This window comes from Kogia breviceps, chromosome 1 (genome assembly GCF_026419965.1).
Source record: "Kogia breviceps isolate mKogBre1 chromosome 1, mKogBre1 haplotype 1, whole genome shotgun sequence".
NCBI classification, from domain to species: Eukaryota; Metazoa; Chordata; class Mammalia; order Artiodactyla; family Physeteridae; genus Kogia; species Kogia breviceps.
The window spans coordinates 117,483,222-117,509,721 of NC_081310.1; the positions used below are offsets into that span (position 1 = coordinate 117,483,222).

At 38.5% G+C, this 26,500-nt stretch overlaps 1 protein-coding gene across 7 annotated transcripts in view; it reads left to right on the forward strand.

Moving 5' to 3' along the window:
• The window catches only part of LRIG2 (leucine rich repeats and immunoglobulin like domains 2), an 82,731-nt gene that overhangs the window by 38,946 nt on the left and 17,285 nt on the right, over positions 1 to 26,500 (forward strand). For 3 of the 7 annotated variants that reach the window (XM_067042307.1, XM_067042317.1, XM_067042340.1), the window contains 7 exons: positions 4,642 to 4,805; positions 6,447 to 6,767; positions 7,805 to 8,086; positions 10,427 to 10,876; positions 11,503 to 11,652; positions 19,257 to 19,553; positions 21,878 to 23,436. In XM_067042307.1, the coding sequence (XP_066898408.1) occupies positions 4,642 to 4,805; positions 6,447 to 6,767; positions 7,805 to 8,086; positions 10,427 to 10,876; positions 11,503 to 11,652; positions 19,257 to 19,553; positions 21,878 to 22,104 (1,891 nt within the window). In that variant the 3' untranslated portion in view covers positions 22,105 to 23,436. Of the gene's footprint in view, positions 1 to 4,641; positions 4,806 to 6,446; positions 6,768 to 7,804; positions 8,087 to 10,426; positions 10,877 to 11,502; positions 11,653 to 19,256; positions 19,554 to 21,877; positions 23,437 to 26,500 lie in introns of those variants that run through there. The other 4 variants (XM_067042326.1, XM_059060535.2, XM_067042321.1 and 1 more) reach the window with 4 other exon arrangements.

Genomic DNA, 26,500 nt, shown 5'->3' on the forward strand with positions numbered 1-26,500 from the left:
TACTGTGACACTTCTGTTGAATTTTATAAAAGTATTGATCTATAACAGATTGGGAATTTAAAAAACTGGTCCTTCTCCACATATAGTTTGAGATGCACTGGAAGTATGTGAGTTCAAATTGCCTAGGTTTAGATTCTTGCCCCATTCTTTACAACTGTGTGTTTAGCCTAAGACTCAGTTTCCCTTCTCAGTATGGGAAGAGCACCACCCTCAGGCTTATGTGAGGATAAAATGAGATAATTTGTTTATGGAAGAAATGTTTATTGTCATCTGCTATGTAAGGTACTGTTCTAAATGCCAAAAATGCAGTAATGAACAAGACAAAGTCTCTGTCCTCATAGCATATTACAATAAATTCTATAAGGAAGATAAATAGTAAACCAGTAGGTATATAATATCTCATCAGATAATAAATGTTCTGAAGAAAAAGCTGGGTTAAAGGTGTACAGCATGACAGGGATTGCTATTTTGAAGTAGTGAGGGAAGGCTTTTCTGAAGATAACAACCTTTGAGCCAGGCCCTTAGTGAGATGAAATGACAAACCATTTTATACTGGGCAAAGGGCATTCCAGGCACAGGGAAGAACAAGTGAAAAGGCCCTGAGGAAGGAGCTTGCTTTTTGTGCTTGAAGTACAGCAGAGACACTGGTACGTCTGTAAGACAAGAGCAAGGGGAAGAATGGTAGGAGTTAAGGTCAGAGATATAAGCAGGCCTGATCATGTAGGGTCTAATAGGCCATGAGGAGTTAGTACTTTTTTCTCCCTAAATGCTTTAGAAAGCTTTTGAGGGTTTTGAGAAGATGCTCCACACAGAGCCTTGCATATAGTAAAAGGTGAATAACTAAGATAATAACAAAAGTTAAAATGTTATGGAGATCATTTTTTGTTATTTTCTGCCAGATTTTTTAAAAAAATAAATTTATTTATTTAGTTTTGGCTGCATTGGGTCTTCATTGCTACACACAGGCTTTTCTCTAGTTGCGTCGAGTGAGGGCTGCTCTTTCTTGCGGTGCGTGGGCTTCTCATTGCAGTGGCTTCTCTTGTTGTGGAGCACGGGCTCTAGGCACACCGGCTTCAGTAGTTGTGGCACTAGGGCTCAGTAGTTGTGGCTCGTGGGCTCTAGAGTGCAGGCTCAGTAGTCATGGCGTACAGGCTTAGTTGCTCCGCAGCATGTGGGATCTTCCCGGACCAGGGCTTGAACCTGTGTCCCCTGCATTGGCAGGTGGATTCTTAACCACACCACTGTGCCACCAGGGAAGTCGTCTGCCAGATTTTTAAAGTGGCTTGCTTACTTTTGGTCTCTTGAGATATTTTGAGTTATTTCTCCTAAGGCTTACTTTAACTTGAAAAGGCACAACTTACTGCATATCAGTATTACCGTTTTTTGGTTGTGATAATCTGAGGGCCGGCAAGAAAGTTTTAACTCTTGTTAAAAGAAATCAGTTTAAAATATAATGTTTATAGTAGGTGAAAGCAAATATCATAGTTTCATTCTTCAGAGAATCATTTGGTGATTTTTTGAGTTGGTTTGAACAAGCTGCTAATGCAGGAACTCTAATGCAGCTTATTTACTGAGAAGTTTTAGTTGCTCTTGGTTACTTTAAATTTAAGTCATATTTATAATATGGAATTTCACATCAACATTTATTAAAGGATCTCTTAATACTTTTTTGTATCCTTCACAGTGCTTTGTATAAATATTGGGGCAAGGTGGGAGAGTCAAATATGAATTAAAAATGGTTTTGCATTAAAATTATGTAATCATGGTAGAAAATTAGATAGTTAAACCAAGAGGGAGAGAAAGACCCCAAATCCCCAGTACTCAAAAGACAACCACTGTTGATATTTGGTATATATCTATCCATATACTTGAGGAGAGAATGCAGGATATACTCCATTAGGTACAGCAGAGTTCATTAGCATGTGAAGGGTGGAAAGATGCAAAAGAAACAGAAGTGAAGGGAACTAATGTGAATCTTTTGGTATCTGTGGCCAGATACTATGCTAAATACTTTATTTAAAAAAATTTTTGAGGTAGGTATTCTTAATCCCATTTTCCAGGAATAGAAACTGAAATTTTGGAGGCACTCAGTATCTTGCCTAAGGTAAGTAGTGAAATTAGGATGTAAGTCCATGTCTCATGAGGCAACTTATATTATACCTAAGAAAGCATTAGTTAGACCATATCACTCCTCTGTTCTTAACCTTCCAGTGTCTTCCCAGCACACTTAGAAAAAAACAACTCAGGTTCTTTCCTTAGTCTATAAAGCACTTGCATGGCTTGGTCCTTCTTGCCCATCTCTTTGACCTCATTCCCGTCACTGTCCCCTCACGTTCTGTGCTCTGGCTTCAGTGGCCTCCTTGCTTTTCCTGGAGCACATTAAGTGTCTGCCTCAAGGTCTTTGTGCATAGTTTCCTCCGTCTATAACACTCTTACCTCAGATCTTCATGTGATTTGCTCTCTCAGTTCTTTCAGGTCTTTGCCCAAATGACATCTCTTCAAAGGATCTTTCCCTGACTGCTTTATCCAGACTGGTAGCTGCTGTCTCTATGTCTCTGCCCAGCTTTGTTTTTCTTGACAGGACTTAACTTTCTGACACTATACTTTGAATTTGTTTGTTTATTGCTTGGCTCTAAATACATAAGCTTTGTGAGAGCTGTAGCGTGACAGCCTAGAACAGTGCCTGGCATATAGTAGACTCAAATATTTCTTGGTGAATGAATGCATATAACATAAGAATTCTGAAATGCAAAAGGTAACTTTTGGCCTGCTTAATTAAAATTGCCCTTGATAAAGTGTGGCTTTTGGGGTACCCTTAAAGACTGTTTGAAACTTCTTTGGAATCAGATCTTAGGTATTTTTGTACCAAACTTTAAAATTACTTGAGGATTTTGGTGATGCATGCAAAGCAGGTTATAATGTTGTCAGAATCTCTTGTTTTCCCTACTTCCAAGTGGATGAGACATTTAAGGGTCACTAAAATAAAACACTGACTTTTCACGTATATTTTATAGGCCTATTATAACCACAAACCATTTTTCAGTGGTTCTTAGTTTAGGTTGCAGTACACATTGCCACAGGGCTGAAATGTTTTTAGTCCTGATGAAATAATTTGAAAATAATTATATCCTCTCCACAACAAAGATGTCTCTATGTCCCAATATATATAGTAAGCTCTTCCCCAAATTTCTCTGGGAAAAATTTTAGACGTCAAAAGTTTAGGGCTTCCCTGGTGGCACAGTGGTTGAGAGTCCGCCTGCCGATTCAGGGGACATGGGTTCGTGCCCCGGTCCGGGAGGATCCCACATGCCGCGGAGCGGCTGGGCCCGTGAGCCATGGCTGCTGAGCCTGCGCATCCAGAGCCTGTGCTCCGCAACGGGAGAGACCACAACAGTGAGAGGCCCGCGTACCGAAAAAAAAAAAAAAGTTTAAAGGACAGTACAATGAACATCCATATGCCATTTACCTGGATTCATCAATTGTGAACTCTTTGCTAAATTTGTTACCTGTTGCTCTCCCTCCCTCTTTCCTTCTTTCCCTTTCTCTCTCCTTGTGCCTCTCTCCCTCTTTCCACACACACTCATATACATATATACACATATGCTTATTATTTTGCTTAACTGGTCGAAAGTAAGCTACAGACATCATGACACTTCACTCCTAAAATATCTCAGCATGTATTTCCTATGCAGGGTTATTTTCTTATATAACCACAGCACTATTATCACACCTAATGAAATTGACATTGATAAAATAATATTATCTAATATGCAGTCCATACTCAGATTTCCCTAATGTCTAAAAATGTTCTTTGTGTATATATATTTTCTTAATGGAGGATCACGCTTTACATTTGGTTGTAATGACTCTTTTTTTTTTTTTTTTTGCGGTACGCGGGCCTCTCACTGTTGTGGCCTCTCCCGTTACGGAGCACAGGCTCCGGACGCGCAGGCCTAGCGGCCATGGCTCACGGGCTTAGTTGCTCCGCAGCATGTGGGATCTTCCCGGCCCAGGGCACGAACCCGTGTCTCCTGCATCGGCAGGCGGATTCTCAACCACTGCGCCACCAGGGAAGCCCTGTAATGACTCTTAAGTCTCCTTTAATCTAAAATAAATCCCTTACCCTTATTCCCCCCATCCCTTTTGTTAGTGTCTTTCATGACACTGTCGTATTTGGAGAAACAACGCTGACAGTCTAAATTTGTTTTTTCGTGGTTAGATCCAGGTTAAACATTTTTTTGGCAAGAAAAATGCTTAGGTGTGTAGTAAGCTTTTTTTTTTTTTTCCTCTTAATTTATTTTTGGCTGTGTTGGGTCTTTGTTGCTGCAGGTGGGCTTTCTCTAGTTACAGGGAGCAGGGGCTACTCTTCTTTGCGGTGCGCTGGCTTCTCATTGCAGTGGCTTCTCTTGTTGCGGAGCACAGGCTCTAGGTGCGTGGGCTTCAGTAGTTGTGGCACATGGTCTTAGTTGCTCTGCGGCATGTGGGATATTCCCGGACCAGGGCTCGAACGGTGTCCCCTGCGTTGGCTGGCAGATTCTTAACCACTGCACCACCAGGGACGTCCCGTGTAGTAAGCTTTTAATGCTGGAGAAACTTGGAATGAAAAGTAAAGGGCACTTCTTTTCCTCTTTGTTTCTGCAGAATTCTGAACACAAGCAGTTTGCTCTGTGACTGCCATTTGAAGTGGTTGCTTCAGTGGCTGGTTGATAATAACTTTCAACGTTCTGTGAATGTAAGCTGTGCACACCCTGAATGGCTAGCAGGGCAAAGCATCCTGAATGTGGATCTGAAAGATTTTGTCTGTGGTTTGTATTTTTGTTTTAATATTTTGTATATTACGCAGTTACTATCTTAACAACGGAATTAAAAAAAATTTTAAATAGAATGCTTTCCCACTAGCATATCTATTTCCATTTCTTTAGATTCTTCTCTAACATTTTTATATTGTAATTGTAGCTTAAATTTTGTGTTCTTCGACTTAATATATCATAAGCAGTTTTTTTCCTCTGTGTGTTCTTAAATGATCATTTAAAATACTGTCAGTATAATAGCATCTTTATGAATGTAGGCCTTTCTCTTTTAGGGAGATTATTAACCTTAGAATAAATATCTAGTAGTAAGATTCCTGAATCAAAAAGTGTGAGTTTTTTTTCATGAATTCATTCAAAAGCATGATTTTATATTTAGTAGATCTTGAAAAGTGCTACCAGGTGTTTTCAAACAGATAGCACTAGTTTATGTTGTCACCAGCAATGTATGAATGTACCAGTTTCATTTGGTTTCTATTTTTGATTTATTTTCCTAAGACAGAAGCAGCAGGGTTTGGGAGTTTTTTGGAGGGGAAGGGGGACAGAGACAAGTTGTCATAGACAAGTTGTCTTGATTCTAGCACTTAATTATAATTTCAAGTATACATCTATATTGTTTTTTCTCAATTTTAAAATTTTTCTTTTACATTTACATTTCCTTTAAAGTAACTAATTCTTAGCTTTACACAGTGGAACTTTTAGATTAGTGTATCTGTGTTGCATATCACTAGTAACTGATCATTTAGATACCTGTTTATTGCCAGATGTATTTCCACAGTCTACTTAAAGATGCTTAAGACATTTGGAATTTCAGGCACATAAAATACTTAAGTTGTTTTTACAAATTTTAAGGAAGAAAACAAAGAATCTAGTAATGATTAAATTCTGCTTACATTGCCCTGAATGCCCTTCTGACTTTACTTAGTTTTAAACATAAGCGTACACCATACATTTTATCTTCTTTTTTTAGTTATCACTTTTATGGCACAGTGAAATGTTACCCAGTGAAGACATTGGTTAAGAATTCATATACCTGCTTCTCTGAATCAGTCCAATAATATTATTTATGAATCTATAGTTTATTAGCCCGTCCTAAGCCAGTCTTCATTTGGACATTTGACATGTTTGGAATTTTTCACTATTTTAGCTGAAAGTTATGCACAAAGTACTTTCAAATAGTATGTTTTATTAATAGGAATACCTATTTTTATGTATGTTATATATACACACAAACACACATACACATACACACAAGGGGTAATATAATTAGAGCTTGTTTTAAAATTGTAATTTAGGTTTCTCCTTTTCTCAGTAACTGGTAATACTTAAGTATATTCAAAGCATACGTGACAGTAAGGGATGGTAGAAAGAGTGCTAAGCCCTGAAGTGTGAAAACCTGGGTTCCAGTCCAGGCTTAGCTGTGGACTTACATATCTTAGAGCAAGTCATTTGACTTTTTGGGGCATCATTTTCCTCATCTTAAAACAAGGGAATTGGATTCAAGCTCTATAGTCCCTTTCAACCTTAACATATTTTGTAAACGTAACATGCAATTTTACATTATTTGTTTTAAAGTTGAATCTATAGAAGCAAAAATAAATAACTGACTTGGCTCCTGCCGCATTTTTTTCTCCTTAGATGATTTTCTCAAGCCACAGATAAGAACCCATCCTGAAACCACAGTTGCTCTAAGAAGCATGAATGTGACTCTGACATGCACTGCAGTGAGCAGCAGTGATTCACCCATGTCTACTGTGTGGCGCAAAGACAGTGAAATCTTGTATGATGCTGATATTGAGAATTTTGTTCGTTATCAGCAACAAGCTGGAGAAGCTCTGGAATATACTAGTGTCTTACATCTTTTCAATGTAAATTTCACAGATGAAGGAAAATATCAGTGTATTATTACTAATCACTTTGGTTCTAACTATTCTCATAAAGCCAAACTGACTGTGAATGGTAAGAAATTATGCTTCCTGATAGTTTTGTGGTTAGAAGGATTTTTCATGTTTTATTTTTGAATCTTTGACCAAGAAAATTAGGGTAAACCTGACATTGTGGGGGGAGTCCTTACTGTTTTTGTCTTTAGGGTTATGACAGTATACAGACTGGATTGCTAATTTACCCACTTACTGTCCCTAATCAGTCTTTGACTGAGGGGTAAAGGTGAATTCTGTGGCTCTAGGAGATGGACTACTTTCACTTTTATTTATGCTTTTGAAAAAAAAATTTTTTTGAATTCTCCATTTTCTTTCCAGAACCATAATTCTGTTCTAAAAACTATGAAATTTATTCCTGACATTGTCCACAGGCCATCCAATAACTGGGAGTATTGAGAACATTTCTGGGTCCAGTGATCATTGTCATTGTCTAAATGTAGTCACCCAAAACCATTTTTGAAAATAATGCTCTTTTTCATTGTGGCTGTGAAAGAAAAAAACAAAACAGCTTGATTGATCTATCTCCTGTTAGGCTGAATAACTACAACACTTCAGGCTTTGTGCAACCAAAAGATATACATATGTCTTGCTCCTGGGTTGTTTCATGAGATATTTGAAGGCATAAATTCTTTTTATCATGCAGTTTCCTTGACAGCTTTGTAGATGTTAGTTTGGGAAGCACCATTTAGTCTCTTAAGTAAGGCAGTCATAGTAAATATTAAGTTCTAAAATATATGTTCAAAAAGGTTTGTTGCTTCTGCTTTTTCTCTCCCTATCAAGGAGATCAGGTAGATTTGCCACGCATTCTAGAAGAGTTAGTCATCACTGTACTCCATGCTCTGAGGTTCTGGGAGAAAAGATGGCCTCTGAAGTAGTATTTATTGTCAATGCAGGGAGCATGTCTTCTCAAAGAAATGAAGCATTACAACAGTTGGCATTTTGCCTAATAGAGTCTCCCTCATATGTATGTGTGAGTGTATTATATATATATATATGTATATATATATTTCCCCCCCGCCCCCACCCACTTTCTCTTGGTGATCTTTTTTGGAACAGAGATGCCATCTTTTCTGAAAACTCCAATGGATCTAACTATTCGCACTGGTGCCATGGCCAGATTAGAATGTGCTGCAGAGGGGCACCCTGCACCTCAGATTTCCTGGCAGAAAGATGGTGGTACTGACTTTCCTGCGGCTCGAGAGAGACGCATGCATGTCATGCCTGAGGATGATGTCTTCTTCATTGCAAATGTGAAAATAGAAGACATGGGGATCTATAGCTGCATGGCACAGAACATAGCAGGCGGCCTCTCAGCAAATGCTTCATTAATCGTATTAGGTATGTTTATTGCTCTGTGGGTCCCTGCTTTTGTGGGAGTCTTTTTATTATGGATTGACTCTTGGTCTTAATGGCAAGAAGAATCTATGTTTGAGATTTTAGTTGGGATTCTTATATCTTTGTTTCCTTGTTCTGCCAATTTATGCAGGGTTATGTCAGCCTAGGATATTAGTGGATCAGTTAACTGAAATCTGAGGCAATTCTGAGGGCAGAATTAGAAATTTTTATCCCATGAATTGAAAATTCAAATCCCTTTATCCTGTTATATTTCCCTCTGTAAGTTTTCTACTTCATGTATATGTTTTTTGTACTATTCAATAGTGAGTTTGCACTTTTATACTGCCTCACAGAGAACTTGAGACAATGTAACTTTCCCCCCAGTTCATTTTTTTTTTAAATTATAAGACAAAAAAATGATCTGCCTTCTGGTTAGATTTCCTGTTTTCCTTCGAGTGTGCTCCTGTTAATCCTATCCTCTGGTAAAATGTCTTTTCCCCATAGATTTCCCCTGACAAGCCAATTTGTTTTCTTCTAAGAACACTTTTTTTTTTTCTTTTTAAATTGGGATATAGTTGTTTTACAGTGTTGTGTTAGTTTCTGCTGTACAGCGAAGTGAAGTAGAGTTCCCTGTGCTATACAGCAGGTTCTCATTAGTTATCTATTTTATACATATTAGTGTATATGTCAGTTCCAGTCTCCCAATTCATCCCACCCCCACCCTCTTTCCCCTTTGGCGTCCACACATTTGGAGGACACTTTTCTTCATGGGACTAAAATTCAAGGCAAATTCTCTTTTCCTCTAGATGTTAGGGTTTTTTAAAATGTGTTAGTTTGTGTAATTGTGTAATCAGAAAAATAAGTTTATTGTTTAAAAAATTTAAGATATGTAGAAAATTAGAAAAAAAGAGGGAAGGTCACTCAGACACTGTTAAAGAGTTTGACATATTCTGGACTTTTTAAACACTCATCTTGGGACTTCCCTGGCGGTCCAGTGCTAAAGAATCCGCCTTACAATGCAGGGGATGTGAGTTCAATCCCTGGTCAGGGAACTAAGAACCCACGTGCCTCAGGGCAACTAAGCCCACACACCACAACTACTGAGCTCATGCCTCAACTAGAGAGCCTGCCTGCTGCAAACTACAGAGCCCATGTGGTCTGGAACCCACGTGCCACAACTACAGAGCCCGTGCGCCCTGGAGCCCGTGCACCACAACTAGAGAAGAGAAAACCCACACGCCACAGCTAGAGAGAAGCCCACGCGTGTGCTGCAAGGAAAGATCCCGCATGCCTCAGTGAAGAACCCGCATGCCGCAACTAAGACCCGACACAGCCAAAAATAAATAAATAATAAATCTTTAAAAAACCCCACAAAACTCATCTTGGAACTTCCCTGGCAGACCAGTGGTTAAGACTTCACCTCCGCGACTTCCCTGGTGGCGCTGTGGTTAAGAATCCACCTGCCAATGCAGAGAACATGGGTTCGAGCCCTGGTCCGGGAAGATCCCGCATGCTGCAGAGCAACTAAGCCCACGAGCCACAACTACTGAAGCCCGTGCACCTAGAGCCCTTGCTCTGCAGCAAGAAGTCACCGCAGTGAGAAGCCCACACATCACAACAAAGAGTAGCCCCTGCTCACTGCAACTAGAGAAAGCCTGCATGCAGCAATGAAGACCCAGTGCAGCCAAAAATAAATACATACATAAATTTAAAGAATTAAAAAGATCAATGTAAGAAATACTTATAAACAAAACAAAAGCTTCACCTTCCAATGCAGGGGGTGCGGATTTGATCCCTGGTTGGGGAGCTAAGATCCCACATGCCTCACGGCCAAAAAACCAAAACGTAAAACAGAAGCAATATTGTAACAAACTCAATAAAGACTTTAAAAATGGTCCATATCCAAAAAAAAAAAAATCTAAAATAAATAAAATAAAACACTCATCTTTATGTGGTTATGTATGCCTACTTTTTTCCACTTAATATTGTATCACAGGGTTACCTTGTCATTAAGTCTTCATGAATATTTTGGCCATGGTATAATTTACTTACTCATTTTTCTGCTAGATTTTTAGATTTTTTTCCCTTTACCTTTAAAAATTACAACTAATTTTGTGATAAACATTTTTGTATATAAATCTTTAAATTCTTTGCTTAGGATAGCTTGCTCAAGGTGGAATTCCTGAGATGAGATTTAGATTTTTTGAGGCTTTTGCTTTTCTGAAACATTAACTTCTAATCCTCCCATGAGCATATGAAAGTGCTTATTTCATCATAACCTAAATAGTCTAATTCAATTAGGAATAAAACTGACTAATATTTTTTAATGCATCTTTCTGTTAGAGACACCCTCATTTATTAGACCTCTGGAGGACAAGACAGTAACCCGAGGTGAAACTGCAGTATTACAGTGCATAGCTGGAGGGAGTCCTGCCCCTCGCCTCAACTGGACCAAAGATGATGGACCACTGCTGGTGACAGAACGGCACTTCTTTGCTGCAGCCAACCAGCTTCTCATCATTGTAGATGCTGGGCTAGAAGATGCTGGGAAATATACCTGCATTATGTCCAACACCCTTGGGACAGAACGTGGTCACATTTACCTAAATGTGATTTCAACCCCCAATTGTGACTCTTCCCAGAGTAGCATTGGGCATGAAGACGATGGGTGGACCACAGTTGGCATTGTCATCATTGTTGTGGTCTGCTGTGTTGTGGGTACCTCTTTGATCTGGGTCATTGTTATTTACCACATGAGAAGGAAAAGTGAAGACTATAGTATCACGAACACAGGTGAGTGGTACCCGGTTGACCCTTGTGGCTTATACCTGAGTCAGGAATGTAGTGTAGGACTTGTTGTTAAATATAAAAAACTAAGGAGCTTTGATAATTTATGTGTGATAGAAGGAGGAGTTTTTCTGTTAAAATGTCCTACTTCCTTGATGTAATGGAACCGCTCTAGTGAATAAGCTTAAGAATTTGTAGGCAGTCCCCCCAAACTTTGTTCTTATAAACAGTTGCAGGTGCACCTTCTTTCTTTAATACCTAAGGCTCATTTCCATTGTAATTTTCCTTTGGGGAAGAGTGGAGTCCTTATGACAGAGATCAGTCTTTCACACCTGTCCCTCACCGTGAAATCCTGTAAGAGAAGAGGTACAGCCAGATAGATTGCTAAAGTGTGTATATGGATAAGATATTCAGGGTTTTTTTCTTTTGGTAATACTTCTAAAATGAAGCTTAGGGGAGAATTCTAGTGAGAAATAATTTTCAGAGAAAATTCTAGGAGTTGTTGAGTACCTAGGTACATAACATTTTCCTGGCCATTAGTACCAAAGTAGGATACATTTGCAAGATAGTCTTCTGAGTTTTGGCTTAAATTGCCTAACTTTATTTGAGAGTTACAGATGTCTCTTTTACAGACGAGCTCAATCTGCCTGCAGACATTCCCAGCTACTTGTCTTCCCAAGGAACACTGTCTGAGCCACAGGAAGGCTACAGCAACTCTGAGGCAGGCAGTCATCAGCAACTTATGCCTCCTGCCAATGGATATTTACACAAAGGCGCTGATGGTAATGACTTTTTGTTATCTATGTTTACAATTTCAGCCTACCCTGTTTAGTTTTTTTTTTAAGTGTATAGTTTTCCCCAGTAATCTGAAGCAATATTTTAAAGTAAGCTACTCAATGAAAACATTTGCCCCATGCAAAATAGGATGAAAATTGACTAAAGTCTTTTTTTTTGAATTTTTGAATTTTATTTTATTTATATTTTTATACAGCAGGTTCTTATTAGTCGTCAGTTTTATACACATCAGTGTATGTATACATGTCAATCCCAATCTCCCAATTCATCACACCACCACCACCACCACCCGCCGCTTTCCCCTCTTGGTGTCCATAAGTTTGTTCTCTACATCTGTGTCTCAATTTCTGCCCTGCAAACCGGTTCATCTGTACCATTTTTCTAGGTTCCACATATATGCGTTAATATACGATATTTGTTTTTCTCTTTCTGACTTACTTCACTCTATATGACAGTCTCTAGATCCATCCACGTCTCAACAAATGACCCAATTTTGTTCCTTTTTATAGCTGAGTAATATTCCATTGTATATATGTACCACATCTTCTGTATCCATTTGTTTGTTGATGGGCATTTAGGTTGCTTCCATGACCTGACTATTGTAAATAGTGCTGCAATGAACATTGGGGTGTACGTGTCTTTTTGAATTATGGTTTTCTCTGGGTATATGCCCAGTAGTGGGATTGCTGGATCATATGGTAATTCTATTTTTAGTTTTTTAAGGAACATCCATACTCTTCTCCATAGTGGCTGTATCAATTTACATTCCCACCAACAGTGCAGGAGGGTTCCCTTTTCTCCACACCCTCTCCAGCATTTGTTGTTTGTAGATTTTCTGATGATACCTCTTCTGACTGGTGTGAGGTGATACCTCATTGTAGTTTTGATTTGCTTTTCTCTAATAATTAGTGATGTTGAGCAGCTTTTCATGTGCTTCTTGGCCGTCTGTATGTCTTCTTTGGAGAAATATCGATTTAGGTCTTCTGCCCATTTTTGAATAGGGTTGTTTGTTTTTTTACTATTGAGCTGCATGAGCTGTTTATGTATTTTGGAGATTATGCCTTTGTCCATTGATTCGTTTGCAAATATTTTCTCCCATTCTGAGGGTTGTCTTTTTGTCTTGTTTATGGTTTCCTTTGCTGTGCAACAGCTTTGAAGTTTCATTAGGTCCCATGTGTTTTTATTTCCATTACTCTAGGAGGTGGATCAAAAAATATCTTGCTGTGATTTATGTCAGAGAGTGTTCTTCCTATGTTTTCCTCTAAGAGTTTTAAAGTGTCTGGTCTTACATTTAGGTCTCTAATCCATTTTGAGTTTATTTTTGTTTATGGTGTTAGGAAGTGTTCTAATTTCATTCTTTTACATGTAGCTGTCCAGTTTTCCAAGCACCACTTATTGAAGAGACTGTCTTTTCTCCATTATATATCCTTGCTTCCCTTGTCATGGATTAGCTGACCATCGGTGTGTGGGTTTATCTCTGGGCTTTCTATCCTGCTCCATTGATCTATATTTCTGTTTTTGTGCCAGTACCATATTGTCTTGATTACTGTAGCTTTGTTGTATAGTTTGAAGGATTCTTCCAGCTCCGCTTTTTTCCTTTAGGACTGCTTTGGCTATTCGGGGTCTTTTGTGTCTCCATACAGATTTTAAGATTTTTTTTTCTAGTTCTGTAAAAAATGCCATTGGTAATTTGATAGGGATTGCATTGAATCTGTAGATTGCTTTGTGTAGTATAGTCATTTTCACAATTTTGATTCTTCCAATCCAAGAACATGGTATATCTCCCCCTCTGTTTGTATCATCTTTAATTTCTTTCCTCAGTGTCTTATAGTTTTCTGCATACAGGTTTTTTGTCTCCCTAGGTAGGTTCTTTCCTAGGTTTTTTATTCTTTTTGTTGTGGTGGTAAATGGGAGTGTTTCCTTAATTTCTCTTTCAGATTTTTCATCATTAGTATATAGGAATGCAAGAGATTTCTATGCGTTAATTTTGTATCCTGCAACTTTACCAAATTCATTGATTAACTCTAGTACTTTTCTGGTGGCATCTTTCGGATTCTCTATGTATAGTGTCATGTCATCTGCAAACAGTGACAGTTTGACTTCTTCTTTTCCAATTTGTATTCCTTTTATTTCTTTTTCTTCTCTGATTGCCGTGGGTAGGACTTCCAAAACTATGTTGAATAAGAATGGTGAGAGTGGACGTCCTTCTCTCGTTCCTGATCTTAAAGCGAATGCTTTCAGTTTTTCACCATTGAGAATGATGTTTACTGTGGGTTTGTCATATATGGCCTTTATTATGTTGAGGTAGGTTTCCTCTGTGCCCACTTTCTGGAGAATTTTTATCATAAATGGGTGTTGAATTTTGTCAAAAGCTTTTTCTGCATCTATGGAGATGATCATATGGTTTTCATTCTCAATTTGTTAATATGGTGTATCACATTGATTGATTTGCATATATTGAAGAATCCTTGCATTCCTGGGATAAATCCCACTTGATCATGGTGTATGATCCTTTTAATGTGTTGTTGGATTCTGTTTGCTAGTATTTTGTGGAGGATTTTTGCATCTATATTCATCAGTGATTGGTCTGTAATTTTCTTTTTTTGTGGTATCTTTGTCTGGTTTGGTATCAGGGTGATGGTAGCCTCATAGAATGAGTTTGGGAGTTTTTCTTCCTCTGCAAGTTTTTGGAAGAGTTGAGAAGGATGGGTGTTAGCTCTTCTCTAAAGGTTTGATAGAATTCACCTGTGAAGCCATCTGGTCCTGGACTTGTGTTTTTTGGAAGGTTTTTAATCACAGTTTCAATTTCATTACTTGTGATTGGTCTGTTCATATTTTCCATTTCTACCTGGGTCAGTCTTGGATGGTTATACCTTTCTAAGAATTTGTCCATTTCTTCCAGGTTGTCCATTTCATTGGCATAGAGTTGCTTATAGTATTCTCTTAGGATGCTTTGTGTTTCTGCGGTGTCTGCTGTAACTTCTACTTTTTCATTTTTAATTTTATTGATTTGAGTCCTCGCCCACTTTTTCTTGATGTGTCTGGCTAATGGTTTATCAACTTTGTTTATCTTCTCAAAGAACCAGCTTTTAGTTTTATTGATCTTTGCTATTGTTTTTCTGTTTCTATTTCATTTATTTCTGCTCTGACATTTATGATTTCTTTCCTTCTGCTAACTTTGCATTTTGTTTGTTCTTTCTCTAGTTCCCTCAGGTGTAACGTTAGATTGTTTGAGATTTTGCTTGTTTCTTGAGGTAGGCTTGTATTGCTGTAAACTTCCCTCTTAGAACTGGTTTTGCTGCATCCCATAGGTTTTGGATCATCGTGTTTTCATTGTCATTTGTTTCTAAATATTTTTTGATTTCCTCTTTGATTTCTTCAGTGATCTCTTGGTAATTTAGTAACATGTTGTTTAGCCTCCATGTGTTTGTGTTTTTTACGTTGTTTTCCCTGTAATTGATTTCTAATCTCATAGTGTTGTGATCAGAAAAGATGATTGATATGATTTCAATTTTCTTAAATTTACTGAGGCTTCATTTGTGACCCAAGATGTGATCTATCCTGGAGAATGTTCTGTGTGCAGTTGAGAAGAAAGTGTAATCTGCTCTTTCTGGATGGAATGTCCTCTAAGTATCAATTAAATCTATGCCGTCTATTGTGTCATTTAAAGCTTCTGTTTCCTTATTAATTTTCTGTTTGGATGATCTGTCCATTGGTGGAAGTGAGGTGTTAAAGTCCCGCACTATTATTGTGTTACTGTTGATTTCCTCTTTTAGAGCTGTTAGCAGTTGCCTATGTATTGAGGTGCTCCTATGTTGGGTGCATATATATTTATAATTGTTATATCTTCTTCTTGGATTGATCCCTTGAAAATTACGTAGTGTCCTTCCTTGTCTCTTGTAACATTCTTTATTTTAAAGTCTATTTTATCTGAGATGAGTATTGCTTCTCCAGCTTTCTTTTGATTTCCATTTACATGGAATATCTTTTTCCATCCTCTCACTTTCAGTCTGTATGTGTCCCTAAGTCTGAAGTGGGTTTCTTGTAGACAGCATATATATGGGCCTTGTTTTTGTGTCCATTCAGTGAGCCTGTGTCTTTCAGTTGGAGCATTTAATCCATTCACGTTTAAGGTAATTATTGATATGTATGTTCCTATGACCATTTTCTTAATCGTTATGGCTTTGTTTTTGTGGGTCCTTTTCTTCTCTTGTGTTTCCCACTTAGAGAAGTTCCTTTAGCATTTGCTGTAGGGCTGGTTTGGTGGTGGTGAATTCTCTTAGCTTTTGCTTGTCTGTAAAGCTTTTGATTTCTCCATTGAATCTGAATGAGGTCCTTGCTGCTTAGAGTAATCTTGATTGTAGGCTCTTCCCTTTCATCACTTTAAGTATATCGTGCCACTGCCTTCTGGCTTGTAGAGTTTCTGCTGAGAAATCAGCTGTTAACCTTATGGGAATTCCATTGTAAGTTATTTGTCATTTTTCCCTTGTTGCTTTCAGTAATTTGTGTCTTTTTTTCCAATTTGATTACTATGTGTCTTAGCGTGTTTCTCCTTGGGTTTATCCTGTATGGGACTCTCTGTGCTTCCTGGACTTGGGTGGCTATTTCCTTTCCCGTGTTAGGGAAATTTTCGACTATAATCTCCTCAAATACTTTCTCGGGTCCCTTCTCTCTCTCTTCTCCTTCTGAGACCCCTATAATGCGAATTTTGTTGCATTTAATGTTGTCTCAGAGGTCTCTTATGCTGTCTTCATTTCTTTTCATTGTTTTTTCTTTATTCTGTTCCACAGCAGTGAATTCCACCATTCTGTCTTCCAAGTCACTTATCCATTCTTCTGCCTCAGTTATTCTGCTATTGATTCCTTCTAGTGTAGTTTTCATTTCAGTTATTGTATTGTTCATCTCTCTTTGTTTGTTCTTTAATTCTTCTAGGTCTTTGTTAAACATTTCTTGCATCTTCTCGATCTTTGCCTCCTTTCTTTTTCTGAGGTCCTGGATCATGTTTACTATCATTATTCTGAATTCTTTTTCTGGAAGATTGCCTATCTCCACTTCATTTAGTTGTTTTTCTGGGGGTTTATCTTGTTCCTTGATCTGGTACATAGCCCTCTGCCTTTTCATCTTGTCTATCTTTCTGTGAATGTGGTTTTTGTTCCACAGGCTGCAGGATTGTAGTTCTTCTTGATTCTGCTGTGTGCCCTCTGGTGGATGAGGCTATCTAAGAGGCTTGTGCAAGTTTCCTGATGGGAGGGACTGGTGGTGGGTAGAGCTGGCTGTTGCTCTGGTGGGCAGAGCTCAGTAAAACTTTAATCCGCTTGAGTGCTGATGGGTGTGGCTGGGTTCCCTCCCTGTTGGTTGTTTGGTCTGAGGCAACCCAACACTGGAACCTGCAGGCTGTTTGGTGGGGCTAATGGCAGACTGTGGGATGGCTCACACCAAGGAGTGCTTCCCAGAACTTCTGCTGCCAGTGTCCTTATCCCCATTGTGAGCCACAGCTGCCCCCCACCTCTGCAGGAGACCCTCCAACACTAGCAGGTAGGTCTGGTTCAGTCTCCCTGGTGTCACTGCACCAGGGAGAATTCCTCCTCCCGTTGCTGGACCCCCAGTTTCAGAAGCCTGACGTGGGGCTCAGAACCTTCACTCCAGTGGGTGGACTTCTGTGGTGTAAGTGTTCTCCAGTTTGTGAGTCACCCACCCAGCCGTTATGGGATTTGATTTTATTGTGATTCTACCCCTCCTACTGTCACATTGTGGCTTTTCCTTTGTCTTTGGATGTGGGGTATCTTTTTTGGTGAGTTCCAATGTCTTCCTGTCGATGATTGTTCAACAGTTAGTTGTGATTCTGGGAGTGAGAGTACGTCCTTGTACTGCGCCATCTTGGTTTAGGCTCTAAAGTCTTAACAGAGGAGAAAATCTTCTGAGAGAAAGGAGTAACACATCCTTAAACTAGGGATTGGAGAACACAGCAGAGGTTCCCAAACCAAAGTATTGTCATGGGAAGGAGATGCTGTAGAAACTTTTTTCAGGTGTCTTTTATCCTTTTCAGGCTTGAGCACCCTTCAGACCATATCCAGGTGAGGTTGTATCTCCTGCTGACAGGTAGACATTCACTAAGGTTTAAAGGGCATTGATGATTCTCAGCTTATATTGGAGAACATCAGAGAGATATAAAACAGTTAAGTGAACCTGACTTCTCAACAGTACTTTTTCCGACTCCACCCTTCCCATAGGGCGTGACAGAACACAGGGAAGTGAATTAAGGGGTAGAATTGGGTTTGACTCCCAGTTCCTCTTTCTAGCCATGTGGTCACCAACAAGTTACTTAAAATCTTAGCTTTAATTTCCTCATTTTAAAAATAAAGAAACAGTATTTTATAAAGCATTTCTCCCATGATTCTTAAATATTCTTTCCACAAATCTGTGTAGTACTTCAAGTACTATACACATGGAAGCTCTATTCCATTATTTTGGCTTTCCATGGAAAGGGGGGTATTTCTAGCTTTTTTTTTTTTTTTTTCTTTTTGGCCATACCATGCAACTTGTGAGATCTTAGTTCCCTGGCCAGGATGGCCTCTAGGTGCACAGGCTTCATTAGTTGTGGCATGTGGGCTCAGTAGTTGTGGCACATGAGCTCTAGAGTGCAGGCTCAGTAGTTGTGGTGCACAGGCTTAGTTGCTCTGCAGCTTGTGGGATCTTCCCAGACCAGGGCTCGAACCCGTGTCCCCTGCATTGGCAGGCAGATTCTTAACCACTGTGCCACCAGGGAAATCCCCCTGTAGCTTTTTAAAGAATACTTAAAAGCCTCTACTTTTTGAAATTTGTAGGAAATAACACTGCTTTCTGGGTTAAACTTAATTACTTCCTGTTCTTTTCCAGTTCTAACATTCTGTTGCTTGAACATGAATAAGTAGCTCTCTGTTTCTCACTTTCCTCTTTTTTTATCATTCAGTTTTCAAAGCACATAATTGTCCAGGGAGCTCATTATTAAACTTTTACTTCTGCCAGACACACACTTGTCAGGCAGGACTCTTGACCGTCAGAGGCTTTCTCTAGGGGTTCTTTTAGCAATTAGTTTTGCTTAACCTCTTGACTTAACGGAAGTTATGTGGGCATTTGTGAAATAAAGTCATCAAAACTCCTTGTTCTCTGCTTTAGTTTGCTTAAGCCAAACATGTGTCTTGTAGCACAGTGCCAGCCTTATCTTGGCTCCCTTGATTTGAGCATGACCTTATCCAGGCTGGACAAAGATGGCTTAATGTACTACTCAAGAGCATGGGTGCTGGAGCCAGAGGGCCTGAGTTTAAATTGCAGCTCTTCACTCGGGCAGTATGTCTTTGGGCAGGTTACCTGACCTCTCTGTGTTGTAATTATTCTGTCTGTAAAATAGGGATAATAATAATACTTACCTCTTAGTGATGTTATAAGGATTAAATTAGTTAGTTCACAGAAAGACCTTGAAACTTCATCCGGTTTATAATGCAAGTTTTGAACAAATGCCAGATATGATGACGACTGTTAGAGAAAACTAATAGTTGGCAAAACTGATTCCTTAACTGAAGGATGTTTGGGTTCTTTCCAATGTTGTCATTAGGTGGCACTGGCACCCGGGTTATCTGCTCAGATTGTTATGACAATGCTAACATCTACTCCCGGACCCGAGAATACTGTCCATACACCTATATTGCTGAAGAGGATGTTCTAGATCAGACACTGTCCAGCCTTATGGTCCAGATGCCCAAAGAGACTTATTTGGCACATCTTCCGCAAGATGCCACCACCCTGGAGAGCCTGGTATCATCAGCAGATAGAGAGATCTCTGCCTTTCCCACCAACCATGAGAGGATAAATGAGAAGAAACTTTCCTCCACACAGAAGAACAGTGGTAAAGGTCACAGTGATTTTTGTTATTTTGGTTTGTTTTCACTTTCACCTACTTGATTTTTCCTTCTGTCATATAGGTAGCACTCGCATTTGACAGAAGCAAACAAGTTGGTATAATGGAGTAATTAGCTACCATTAATTGGTATAAACTAGAGCCAGAGATTTTTAGAGGTTAGATTTAGAAAGAAGTCTGGATCTGTAGGATGAAAACAGCTTTTGTGGGAGTAACAAGATCTTACTTCTAAAGATTCAGAAGCCATGTAGAAAAAGTTTCTGTAAAGAAGTTTCATACAGGCACTACTTTTTTCTTCCATGTTTATTTAAATAATGGAGACTTGAAATGCTAAGGATATAATGATTTGGGCATAATTTGATGAAGATTTTCACTGAGAAGATTTTAAAATGTTTTATTTGGTTGCTGTTTTATCAGGTAAATGTTGAGTGTCAGTATCACTTGGCAGGTATTTGCTTTCATCTGTGAAGTATTACAGTCAGGGCCATAATTGGGAAAGCAGTCTGGGGATAGTAGCCCAGGAAAAGAAACACATGTTATATTGTGCCGACAAGGCACTTGAAACAACCCAGTCAATAAAGCAAAGCAAAACAAAACAAAACTCTTTCTAGACCATGAAGGGCACTACTGAGCATGTCTTCCTGTCCATCCAGGCTTTTTATCCACTGTCACCCTCCTGTCAGCCTGAAATGCAAGAGCACTGGAAATAGGGTGGGGCTTTGCACCGCAGGTTTACAATGGAAGATGTGCTCTGTTGTTCTTAGTTAAGAGACCACCTCTAAAGTTTTCTCAAGAGAGTACAGGTCAGAGAAAAATATCCTGTTATTGAAGTTAGTCTCTTGTCTTTAAAATTCTGTGTCCATGAAAGAAAGGCACCAACACTAAATCCATTTCCCCGTGTCCTAGAAGAGATATACACACACAAAATAACTTTAAGTAGAACTAAAAATGCAGTATCTTTCCCCAAATTCAGAGATGTCTTAATTGTTAATCTGGTCTGTAAGTGAGGAAATCAGCAAATGAAAGTGCTTTGGTGCATTGCTAGTTCCTTAGCTAGGGTGCTCTAGCTCCTTGCTATTCAAAGTGTGGTCTATCAGCATCAGCATTACCTAGGAGCTTGTTAGAAATGCAGAGCATGGGTCCCACCCCAGACCTAGTGAACCAGAGTCTATATTTTAACACAATCTCCAGGCTATTTGTATGCATATTAAAGCTTGAGAAACCCTGCGCTAGTTAACTTTGCACATGGGTTTTATTTTTATTTCTGTTTGTTTCTAGTATGTTTGGCTAGCTTTTTCCAAAATACATCCCCATGAAGTTAATATAACTTTCAGAAAATGTTCTCTGGGGAAAGAGCCCACCACTGCAGTAAATAATAATGAGATGCATATTTTTGAAACCAAAGTACAGATAACCTGATTTAAAATACCAGCTTTTGGTTATTATTTTGTTGTTAGAGTTATTGACTTGCTAGAAGCTGGAGGGGAATGGTGGTTTATTTTTAAATGATTTTTAAAAATAAATTTATTTATTGTATCTATTTTATTTTTGGCTGCGTTGGGTCTTCATTGATGCTCGCAGGCTTTCTCTAGTTGCGGCGAGCAGGGGCCACTCTTCGTTTTGGTGTGCCGGCTTCTCATTGCGGTGGCTTCTCTCATTGCAGAGCATGGGCTCTAGGCATGCGGGCTTCAGTAGTTGTGGCACGTGGGCTCTAGAGCACAGGCTCAGTAGTTGTGGCGGATGGGCTTAGTTGCTCCGTGGCATGTGGGATCTTCCTGGACCAGGGCTCAAACCCATGTCCCCTGCATTGGCAGGTGGATTCTTAACCACTGTGCCACCAGGGAAGCCCAAAATGATTTTTTTTAAGATAGGCATTTAATTGTTATTTAAAGGTACAATGACTGCACTGAATCAATAATTTTTACCTATGTATTGTGCAACTTTCATTACTATATGGATACTAATTCTCTTTTAGTCTGTTTCCATGTGTCTAAAGAGTTTTAAGTTTTATAACAATAGAAACACCAGTAATAGGTGAAAGTAGATGACACATAGCATGGTTTCAGTAATTAATTGGTAAAGTTGTTGAGTAGAAGGGTTTGAAAGACAATGGTTCCAGTTTTTGTTTTGTTTTCTTTTTTTTTTGTTTTTGCTAAGAAAATAGCAAGTATACATTTTATCTTAACGTCCTTATTCAGGAATACTGGGTTATTTCTTATTATTTCTTTGAAGACTTGGGTAGAAGAAAATTAAGTTTTAGAAAATTAATTTTAAACTTCAATTCACCACTGATAATTATTACTGTCTCTCATTCTCAGAACCCTTGCAGCGGCCTCTGTGGAACATAAACAAAGAACCAGGTATGCCTCATCCTCCTTTATCGCAGCAGTCAGTCTTTGAGTCACCACAACTCCATCAAAACGAGGGCCTGGCAGAGAGTGATCCAGACTGTTCCACTTCCCCCATGCCCTGTCACAGGTTACATGACCACACTTTTGATTTTAGTAGGACTCGGAACATTCAAGATGGCAGTGAGGGCACATGAAACTCTCTCCAGAAGGAAATCTGGGCAGACTCAAATTAGTTGATTTTGTATTTACTACCTCAGAGTTCGGAAGAAACCCCAAAGTCAGCATTTGCTTTGCTCTTTGTCTGCAGTTACATCTGACCACATCAAGGGGGGCCAGACATTTGTTTGAGCTTACACTTGGCGAAGAAAGGGTAATAATGGCTGACAGAAATGAGTACATCTAATAGAAAATGTGCAACACAGGCGGAGGAAGATAGAGGACAGAGTGCTGTCTTATGGTTCTACTGGGATGTGCCCAGGTGCGCATTGCCTGTTAGGGAGAGTCTCATTTCTGCTTAACACCCTGGATTGTCTCAACCTACAGAGTGATCCTGAGTAAACAACGCTGTTCTGTTTTGCCTTCCAAGGAACAAAAATAACTTTGGAGCCCCCCGGGAAGTGTGCCTGGGATTCTGCAGTGGTTTTAATCCTATAGTTGAGAGTGGGGCTTTGATATTCAAGGTCTCCGACAAGAATCCCAGACTTGACCAACTATTACTAGGTCGAGGGTTTTGTATTCTTGTGAATCTCTCTCTTTCTCTCTCTCTCTCTCTTTTTTTTTTTCGTCCCTATCGCCCAGGGATCTCACTGTATATATATGTGCATTTATAAATAATTTTTGTATTCATTGGTCATATGTGTAAATATTTTTGATATGCCAAAATTATATATAATATTCAGTTATAATATTGACAGTAGCTTCTCAGACCACAGATTTTGTACAACTTGGTTTAGTGAATCCAAAGACTTTGTTTAAACTTTTAAATACGTATTTGTTAAGAAGTATAAGTATAGAAGCAGGGTACCTAGTGATTGCGTACACACAAACACAATCTTGGTGTAATTAACCACTTTCTTTATGCCTGAAGATTTGTACAGCTAATCATTTGTCATCTGTTTACAAGTGCCAGGTAATATAATCTTTCAAGCATAAAAAGGCTTTTTCAAAAGACTAGCAGTCTTGTCATTGTCATATGCACATAGATAAAGGAAAACTTGTTTGGGGAATATCTTCTTTCAGCAAAGTACTTAGTTGATAAGGAAACCAAAGATTGCTTTTTTTTTCTGTGTGTGTGTGTTTGTTTTAAAAAATAATATCTCTTCTACCAATGCACAGTATGTCTTAAGAAGGGAAGACTGCTTTGGGAGTAGAAGAATGTGCAGAAATTCTTACACTGTAAAGCTTTAGAGTGGTCCTTGTTTTGTACAAGTGATTATTTAAGCCAAAAAGTTTTCTTGAATTTCTGATAGCAAAAAGTTTTATGTAAACAAAAGACTTAGTGCTCTAATAAAGTGTAATGGACTTAAGCTCTTCTTTCTTTCTTCCTGCTTTCAGAAAAAAAGAAAGGCTGTCAGATTCTGTCCTCTAAATTTAGTGAGGACTAGTTACATACTAGATGACTTCAACCACTTAAATGAAAATAATTTATTTCTAAGTCATTGTGTATTTCAAGGGTTTTAAACTCACATAATTTCTCAGCTCTTTGCTGGGAAGTTTAGCTGAATTTCACACTGTTTTTCAATCCTAAATTTTTCTGCCATAGGCAGCAGCACTTTTCTAGCTGTTTTATGCCATCATGCCTTTGTCTTTTTCCTTTTAAATTGTCAACCTCTCTTCATTTTCACTTTGAACTCCTTACGTATCACTATTTTCTTCTCCCTTCAATTTCTGATCCATCTTCTTACTAGGTTGTAGTATAATTTGTACTGGACTGACTTAGAATCATGAAACCTGATTTAGTTCCTAGCTCTGCTGCTTACTAGTTGTATAATCAAGGGCAAGTCTCTTTACATCTCAGCCTGACTTTCTCATTTATGAAATGAGGGCATTTTACTAGATGCTTTAAAGCCCTTTTCAGCTGTAACATTCTATGAATCTGTGATCCCTCCTAGAATCAAGGAGGATTATCTACTCTAATAAAAAGCTGCTTTCATGAAATATTTTTTAGAGTAGAACAGGAGTGATGCTGCTTACTCTGACTTGAGTCAGATTTATTTCTTCTCTAGCAGGAGTAATGCTATAAGAAATCCTCATGAGGAGAAGAAATATTCAGCTTCTAAAACAGTGTCAGTAAACATAAAGAATCTTGAGTAGATTGAGAACCACCCATTGCCCTCCAGAACACCAGGTCTGAATGCTAGTATTACAGCATACCAGAGTGTCAGAATCAGTTGAGAGGTGTGCCACAACTAACTTGTAACTAGTTTGTGACTCACTTACCTTTCTAATGTATTCAAGGTCATCTCTCTAATTATAGTACTCTTACTCATATTCTGATGGACTTTCTTTAGTGAAAAAAGTGGAGTTAGAACAAGGCTGCGAGCATCAGCTGTTACATGTGAGAGGACAAAAAACAGGCTGCAAACCAGTGCTCTAGAAAACTTAAAATACATGATTGCCGCCTCTGCTTTAGCAGTGGTCTTTCTACTGCCAGTGGTGTCAGGCTGGTCTCCCAAATAGCCAGGTTCTCTGTCAACTCGAATGGTTGAGATGTCCTCCCAGGTATTGCTAGCTTTCCTAAATAACTAAAAAACTTGCGTAAAAAACTAGTCAGGAATTTGTTTAAATGTGAATAACCTATCCCTGGTCTTAAAAAATAGTAAATTTAATAAATTCTAATCTTAGGAGTTAGAATTCCTGAAAGTTTTCAGTATTGCATATGTAGAGCATATAACAAATGCTGTAATAATATAAACTGGATTAGTGGTTCATCCGTGTTTCTTCCCATCAGTGTAATGTCTGACTGCCACCAATTTAATCAAAAGTGTTGCAAAAGCAAGGCAAACTAAAATGTTGAGAGAAATATTGTCCCAATTACCACTTCATATCAGTAGGGATACATAAATTCTCTTAATTTGTTTGTGCCCCTCTTAGACTGATTCTGTAAGTATACCTGGAAGAAGAAATAACATTGTGCTTGTACTCCAAGTCTTCCTGCCACAGAGTCTATTCCTGACCCGTTGGCTACCTGTCACTCAGTAGCCTCTAAAATGCTTTCCCTAGATGTAAGTTAATCTGTAGGATAGGAAATATCAGAAACCCAGCCCAGTGTGCCATTCCCTCTAATGTGCCATCTTAGAATGCTTTAAATGTGTATTTTCTCTGTAAGGTAACTTTTATGTTTAAAAACAGTTGCCTTCACGTTGCCCATTGGCAGGTTGTAAAAGAAACATTAAGATGTTAAGCAACTTAGACTCTATTATCCATTTTCCTAAGAAAAGGGAGAGATGATAAAAGTGTTTAGTTACTTAAACAGTTGTCATATGAAACAAAGATTAGATTCACTCCTTATTCCAGCAGACGGGTCATATCAGTGGGGAAGAAGTTACAGGGAGATGCAATACATGCTTGCCAATAATTCTGTATAAGCTAACACTCTAACTATTAGCTTTGTCTGACAATTGGAATAATCAGCCTTTCATGGAAAAAGTATATACAGAAGCTAAATAATCATCTGTTAATAGCATTGAAGAAATTTCTGTATTGAAATCAAATATGGGCAAGATGACTTTTAGCTCTCTTTCAATTTTATCCTTGGAAATCTTCAGAAGCAAGACAGGCTTAAAACTTTATCTTTCAGAATTCTTTATATACAGTAAGTGTGGAACACTTAAAAAGTTTTTTTTTATTTTAACTAAAAGATTATGTTCTTTGATTGACAAAAGGAGCCTGTTTTGTGTTAATGGCTGAAAACATGAAACTCTGGGCTTATTCTTCTGAGAAAATCTATAAGGTTCCTAACCCAAATGGTATAACCATAATAAAAACTTTTAAAGCCTATAATGTATTATAACCTTCCCTTTTACTCTTTAATTTTTATTCCTGTTTCTTTGTATCAGTGGGACTCCATTTGGAATGGGGTTGGAATTGTGATGTTCAAGTTTATACCCAGTATTTTACCCAAGTGTGTTATGTCAACTTCTTATCATTTTAATATCCACAGAAATGCTAAAAGGGTAATGGAGTATCCGAGGTAAATCGGCTGTCATTTTACGCTACAGCCTCCATTTCTTACTTTGCTTCTTGATGCAGATTACTGAAGTAATTGTGAAACAGTTGGACCTTAGAAAGTTGAGCTAAGATTTTTAGGCAACCTGTAAGTAATGTTTCATTTTTCTCTTACGTGGTCTTTTTCCCAGTTCACTGTGGCAGATGTTTTTCCCTCTTCTTCTAATTTAAAACTTTTTTGTTTGGAGTACAATCTAAGCCAACATCAGTTGGCCTTAATTTTCTTCTTTCCTTCCCCTTTTCCTCCCTTCCTCCTCGTTTGTTGACAAAAATAACATGTTCTGAATTGAGATATGTTACAAGCTTCTCTTAACAAAACAACACCTGAAAGCCCACAAATCATCTGGAGGTTTTGTGGGTAGT